Source organism: Cupressus sempervirens, chromosome 6 (assembly GCF_028749045.1).
Source record: "Cupressus sempervirens isolate cs-2001-9-10 chromosome 6, ASM2874904v1, whole genome shotgun sequence".
NCBI classification, from domain to species: Eukaryota; Viridiplantae; Streptophyta; class Pinopsida; order Cupressales; family Cupressaceae; genus Cupressus; species Cupressus sempervirens.
Window position 1 is genome coordinate 95,777,979 of NC_143123.1, and position 7,288 is coordinate 95,785,266.

The following is a 7,288-nucleotide window of genomic DNA, read 5'->3' on the forward strand; positions in this document are numbered from 1 at the left end:
GGATGCGTCATGGCTATGAACACATTTTGCCATGGCTTCCAATTCAACTTTTTAACAACACATAATTATTTTCATAGAGATAGTTTGACATTATCGGACTAACACTTATACAGGCAGCACAAACAAAATTTACATTGACTACCAATAAGATTTATTGTTTTATGAGGGCCGATAAAAACAAAGCCTTGCAGATATTAATGTCTGCTTCCATAGGAAATAAGCATAATTATCTTTTTTCTGAAAGTCCCAAAATAATCAAAAGTTATAGTCAAATTTGGAAGCATTTATAAGCCTTTCATTTCAAGAAACCTGGCACAATTTTACCGTCAACAAAGATGGAGGTTATTCGCCACTTGAATATTATGGGGACATTCGGTATATCAAGAATCTTTTATTAATCATTGTTGGTATATAGCCTTGCTGAAAAACAAGAGTGTACAATATCATATTGCTTTGGTATTCCTGAAGGTAGTGACAAACCAACCTGTCATCATAATAAATATTCATTTCCATATTTGTATTCTGTCGACAAGACCAGTGAATTAAATATGCTAGTACTGGAGAAGTCAAAAAGATAATACAGTTGTAGCCTATCGAAACATACTGTTTTTGCAGACTATCAAAACCATGGTAAATGCCTTTTTGAGGTTCCTAAACAGTTAAGTATCAGACATTAAAGTTAATATTCTTGACATCAATGACACATGGTAACATTTATTCCTATTTTTAATATATTTTTGCCCAAATTTGTATGTGACATAGTTTTAGTTAAATTAGTATAATATATTAATATTATAATAGGTAAAGCCTATATATATATATATATATATATAAATTTTTTATTTTTCTTATTTTTTTAAATGCACCTAAAAGCATGCAAAGTTAAATATATCATACTATCAAATATTTTAATTTTGTATATTTCTTTATTTTCTTTGCATATACATAATATATATATATATATATATATAAACGCATCCAAACACATGCACATCCACCCCCAAAAAAAAATCATACATCTGTGCATCCGCATCCAAATCAGTAACTAAGGCTTTCGAGACTGGAGTAGATTCATTTTTATGGCTAATTTTCTTATTTTAATATCAAGCTTTAGAGTTGCATTGTTGATACCTAGTGAGTAAAACTAAAGAGAATTACAAGTTCAAAACAAGAAGAAACTATGTGAAAAATAATACAACTGCATGCTTCAAATGGCCCCAAGATATTTCAATATAGCAGCTTGCTTAATTGACTAGCATATGCAATATTTTCTAAAGAATGGTAAAACAAAAACAAAAACATTGAAGCACGTACAGATAGAAACAGAATGAATTGCCCCATTCAGCTAAAATTTTCAAAGACGGAATACGTGAACAAATATCAATCGAGAATTTACAAAGAACAAAGATAATTTATTAATTAATAAAGGGTTTATACTTCGTCCACCCTACCCACTGCTTCTAGTATTGAAGAATATGTAATTTGATCATAAGAAAATCCTTTAGAACTCATCTCTTTCATTAATTTGACTGCCTCCTCAAACATACCTGCATTGCTAAGCACACCAAGAACTGTGTTATAAGATACTGCATCTGGATGAATCCCTGAGGTTTTCATTTTCTCTAACATCTTAAAAGCCTCTGTTGGCCCCCCTACCTTAGACAAACCATTCAAAATTATATTATGACTATTTAAATCAGGCTTACATCCTTTTTCTTGCATTGTCTTAAGCCATGTATGAGCTTCATCAACCCTGCCTGCCCTAACAAGGCCAGACATTAAAGCATTGTAGGAATACACATCAGGGATGCAACCTCGCTGTTGCATTTCTTCAAACAGTTCAATGGCTGCATCAATACGGCTTGCTTTCCCAAGGTGTTTAATCATCACAGCATAAACCCTAGGGCTGGAATTATTGCCATTTTCTATTAGCTCCTTGAACAACTCCACAGCTGCATCATATCTGTGTGCCTTTCCAAGAGCATCTATCAGACTACAGTAGGCAGCAGGGCAAGGTGGAAAACCCTTCTCATCCATCTCTTCTAGAAGCATTAATGCGTTTTCTACTCTATTTGTCTTGCATAAACCAGCAATTAGAATTGAATATGTGAATGGACTTGGATGAATGTCTTTCTCCTTCATTCTCTCAAACCACTTGAGGGCACCAGATGCATTTTTAGCCTTAAAAAGGGCCTCCATAACACTATTATAAGTCACCACACTAGGAGTGCATCCAAGACTTTCCATCTCGTCAAAGAGCTTCAAAACAGTATCAAGTTGCCCTGCATTCCCCAAAATGTCAATTACCTTATTGTACAAAATTACATCAGGAGTGCAACCATCCTTCTGCATATCTTGAAACATTCTGAGGGCCTCTTGAACCCTACCAGATTTTCCAAGCCCGTTGATAACCTCAGTGTATGTAAACACATTTGGAGGAAAACGTTTCTCCCTCATCTCTTGATACAACTTGAAGGCTTCCCCATATCGATTTGATTTAAACAAAGTCCCCATCAGACTAGTATATATTTTTGCATTCGGTTGCAGGCCATTCTCCCTCATTTCTTTGAAAAGATAAATAGCGGAGTCCACATGACCGAGTCTCCCAAAGTTAGCAACAAGCATCGTATAAGTCACCGTATCAGGAAGACATTTCCCTTCACTGCACATCTCTTTGTAAAGCTCTTGTACTTTATCATGACAATTAGCCCTTATCAACACGCTGAAAAGGCAATTATAAGCATAAACACTGGGTTTGCACCTGGACGCCTTTATGCGATAAAATAAGACACATGCCTTCTCCACCATCTTAACCTTTCCTAGAATTCTAACAAGTTCAGACAAAACACTGGGATTAATCCTACAGTCACTTTTCACCATCTGCATTATTGTCTGCCACATTTCACCCACCAATCCTGCTTCTGCCAAGCGACGAACGAGGGGCATATAAGTGCTGCAATCGTGCACCAAGTTCTTTTTTTTGGCAGTCCACTTGAAAAACTGCAATTTGACACCAATCTCTACATCAAGATTCAAGACCTCCCTAACCAATCTATGATCTATATTCAACAACAGGACTTCGGTAGCCTTTTCAGCGTCAGGTCCCCATTTGAAAATCCTAAGAATTTTGAAAAACCTCTGGTCTGTTTCCCTGATGGACGGACATCTTCTCTGAATTCCAGATATTGAATGGGGTTCTCTAGGCTTAGTTCTAAAAGAGGGGTCTCTGAACATCTGAAGAATGCTGGAGGTTGTACTAGTGTTGTCATTGTTGTTGTTGTTGCTGGAAATTTTTGTATTGAATCCATGACTGCCTATGCCAATGCAAGTAAAAATTTAGTAACTTATTTTTTATTGCACAGCACGGGTTCTATTATTCATCAAACTGATTGCAACTGAAAATGCACAAAAGGACTGCTGACAAGAGAAATACCTGAATGTAATTGGGAAGATCTGAAAATTGTGGAGGTTGTTAAGAGTGCCCTTCTTGCTTCCGAGTTGATCTTCATGGTCAGCTTCGCTTTGTCATTTTCGGGAACTCTTCGGAAGCAAATACAATGGCAATGAAGTCCAGAGGCTGTATTTTTCAGATAAGCATTGGCGATGGCCTTAGTAATACTGGAATATTGGGGGTTTGTTCATAAGATAGGGCTTTAGACACAACTTGAATCTGTTCAGCAAGTTGAATGCTCAGGACTGCATTTTATTTAGGAAACGGTAAATATATCTTTGAAAACTTTGGTTAAAAGTATATTCGAGAAAAAAATCGCTCAAGCCGATAGCACTATATACTTTAGTACTTTAGATGATGTTATTAGTTCCTGCCAAGGCAGGAATACTAATATATTCATGTCAATGCAAATATGACATTAACACTAATCAATTAAATCAAAGAATTTAAAAGACTATAAGAAATTTTAAATGTTTATATTTTTTGCTAATTTTTTATTATTTTATAAATCTCATTTTTTATCTATTTTATTGGTCAATACTATTTTTGGTGGGGGAGAAAATTAATTTTCTTAACAAAAATACAAATATTTTCTAACTTCATCTTGCATTAATGAATGTATTAATTACAACTTTATCTTTTTCACATTTGTGACAAGTTGATAAGATTTTATTTTTTCAATCATTTTATCGTCCACCTCACACACATGTCTAATCAATATTAATTATCATGATCTATTAAATATTTTTAATTTCTTATTTTAAATATATTTATTATTAGTTTTACATTGATGTTTATTTTTGACTATTTGATATAACTTGTTCTAAAATTTCATGTAATGCATAAATTCAAATTTTATATGTGTGTGTGTCTTTTTAAATATAATTTCAATATCTTATATCTTTGTATTCAAATTTCTAAATTTAAAAAAAAAAAAAAAAAAATTTAATAAAGTTAATTACTATTATTTTACTTTTTAAAAATAAAAATTAAACAATATTATTTTTTAATTATATTTTATAATAGTGTTTGTAATATGTATAATTGATAAGTGTTACAATTTAAAAATTATATCATTTATTATTATTAATATTTTTTATTTAAACAATTTATCATTTAGTTTAAATACATTTAAAACTTAAATATATATTTTAATATTAAATTAATAATTATATTTTATATCAAAGAAAATACTAAAGAAATAACCACAAAAAAGAAATAATTCAATTCTAAAAGATATATAAATTATTATTATGTTTTTATAAACTATGTATTAAAATTAAATAGTTATATTTTATTTCTTATTTATTACATCATATTTATTCATCAACATCAAATTTATCTGTATTACATCTATTTATTATTTACAAATGTACATATTAAATTATATAGATATTATTTCATAATTAAAAATTACTTAATTTTATGAAAAATTTGGAAATACAAACAATAAATAGTAAACCTTCTCTAATTGTGTTAAATTAAACAATTAGTTTTACTTATAAAATATTTTTATATTTCAATACATTTCATTTTTTCTTGTAAACATGTGAGTTTTAATATAAAAATTAAATTCTTAGTTTCATTAATTAAAATATAATATATTTTAATTTTTTATTATAACCATGATTTTATTTTTACTATTTGTTTTATTAAAAAAAAAAATTATATTTAATTCTCTCTCTCACACACACACAACTTATGTTGTTATCACTCTATCTTACTATTTTATCTGTCTTCCTCTTCCTCTTATATATTATCTATCCTTTTTTTCCCTCTGCATATATGTTTATGTTGTTATTGTTGTATACTGCTATTTATCTCTATCTATATCTCTATCCTAATTTTTGCGTAGTGCTAATGATTAAAAATAGTGTGAGTTCCATTTGATAACTAAGATGAGAATAATACATAGTTGGGGGAGTTATTCTAACTACTTATGGTTCTCTAGTAGCATGCATGGTATGCTTAAACATATAATGTGATACTCCAAATGCTTCATCACTTTTTGAAGTTCTATAATTCAAATATTGGTATGGATATTTTTTCTCATTGCACATAATTTAAGTTGTCAATGTAGAAGGTGCAAATTTGTCTAAAGCATATGTATTGATTGTAGTATGATATTAAGTACATATGTATTGATTGTAGTATGATATTAAGTACTTAGTGCTATATTGGGAACTTTGGCCTCTTATTCTTGGGCTTAAATGCCCAAAGATCTAACAATATAGCATGAGAACTTAACAACAAAATATGAGTCATCCTATCAAATCACAAGTGCATTTTTAGGACGAGAATTCAACAACAAAATATGAGCAATCATATTATATCACAAGTGCATTTTGAGGCAAAATTTAATGCATTCACAATGTTAATTTAGATTCTCACTCATCTACACTTCTACAACTATTATGCATTAGGCAGAAACTATGACGCATTGCGTCTCTTGTTAAACAAGGACGCATAGCATCTGTCGTTATAGTAAAAAAATGTTAGGTATTGTTATTAAAATAAATGTTTAAATTAAACAAACAATAAAATTGTTAACTTAGTCTTAAATATAAGTTGTATTTGTTTTAAGTTCAATAGAAAGCAATAAATGATCAAAACAAATATCCCATCACTTGAAAATTGAAAATAGATTACAAATGAAATTAGAAAAATGATTGTACTTATTACATTGGAAAATACTAAAATCAATATGTATTGAATTTATAAAATAGTAGTATTAATATGAAGTGTAGTAGAAAGAAGTAATATTAATATGAAATATTGTTTTAATGATTTAAACAAATGTTATTTCATTAGAAATTAGTATTGTTATTAATTACACATGAAATTAAAATAAGGATTGTTGTAAATAAATAATTGGGAAACACTTTAATAAATGTGTATCAAATTTTAAATATGTTTTTAATACTAAGTAAATCTGAATTTAAAAAAAAAAAATTGGAAATACAAAATTATTTCAATTGCATTATACTGAAAGTATCTTTAGTACATTGTTAATATTTTTCTAATTTCATCATAATTGATAGAAATGTAAGCTTAAAAACAATGATCAAGGAAATTGAGCTTGTATCAAGACTTCAACACTTGTAGTTTGAGCTTCATTTTATGAGTTTTGAGTGTGCAGCTATAGGTTTCCTATTTATTGTTAGTTTTTTAGGTGCATTTACATAGGATTCCAAACCTCAAATATATTTCCATTTGATATAGCCTCCAATTGAATAAATGTAGGAATTTTGGTGGTGTTTTCATGTACTCTTGTGATAATCATTTACCAGATTTGTCTAAACACTTGTTGGTGGTGTAATGCCTGTGAAGACAATATTTAATGCTGCAAAATTCAATTGAATTAATATTGTACTATCACTTTCAAAGCTTACCAGCATATGTAAAACTTAAGTGTTTTTCATAATAGATTTTTAAAAAGAAAAATTTGAAAAAAAAGTTATTTCTATAACTTTTTACTATTGATACAATTTTATGTCTGTACCAGAGAACATGTCTTTCCTCTTACTATTTTTCCCTTAGGTACCTACATACTTACTATTTTCCCCTTAGGTACCTACATACAATTTGTCTAGGCTTCTTGGCTCGTCGAAATTCATACATGAACTTTTCAATTCCATGTGTTGCCTCATCTTTGAGGTGAAGCTTACCTGAGGGAAGAATGTATGAACTTTTGAAGAACCTAACTTCTAATCTTAACCTATTCAATCTTATATTCAACATTAATGAAGGAAAGATTGAAGAGTAGAGGGAGATTACAAACATGGCTGCCGAGAGGTGAGAATAACGTAAGGATCATTGCTCCTGAGATCTCTCTAT

At 29.8% G+C, this 7,288-nt stretch overlaps 1 protein-coding gene across 2 annotated transcripts; it reads right to left on the reverse strand.

Annotated features, from left to right (window-relative positions):
• Positions 1 to 1,391: 1,391 nt before the first annotated feature.
• Positions 1,392 to 3,771, reverse strand: LOC149551393 (Pentatricopeptide repeat (PPR-like) superfamily protein). Of its 2 annotated transcripts, none has more exons than XM_089786903.1 (2): positions 3,434 to 3,771; positions 1,392 to 3,310 (listed from the first exon to the last, which is right to left on the reverse strand). In XM_089786903.1, the coding sequence occupies exon 2, from the start codon at positions 3,232 to 3,234 to the stop codon at positions 1,432 to 1,434; it is 1,803 nt and encodes a 600-aa protein (XP_089643029.1). In that variant the 5' UTR covers positions 3,235 to 3,310; positions 3,434 to 3,771; the 3' UTR covers positions 1,392 to 1,431. The 2 variants fall into 2 exon arrangements, with proteins under 2 accessions (XP_089643029.1, XP_089643028.1); XM_089786902.1 differs by having other exon boundaries at positions 1,392 to 3,314; positions 3,434 to 3,760.
• Between the last annotated feature and the right edge of the window lie 3,517 nt (positions 3,772 to 7,288).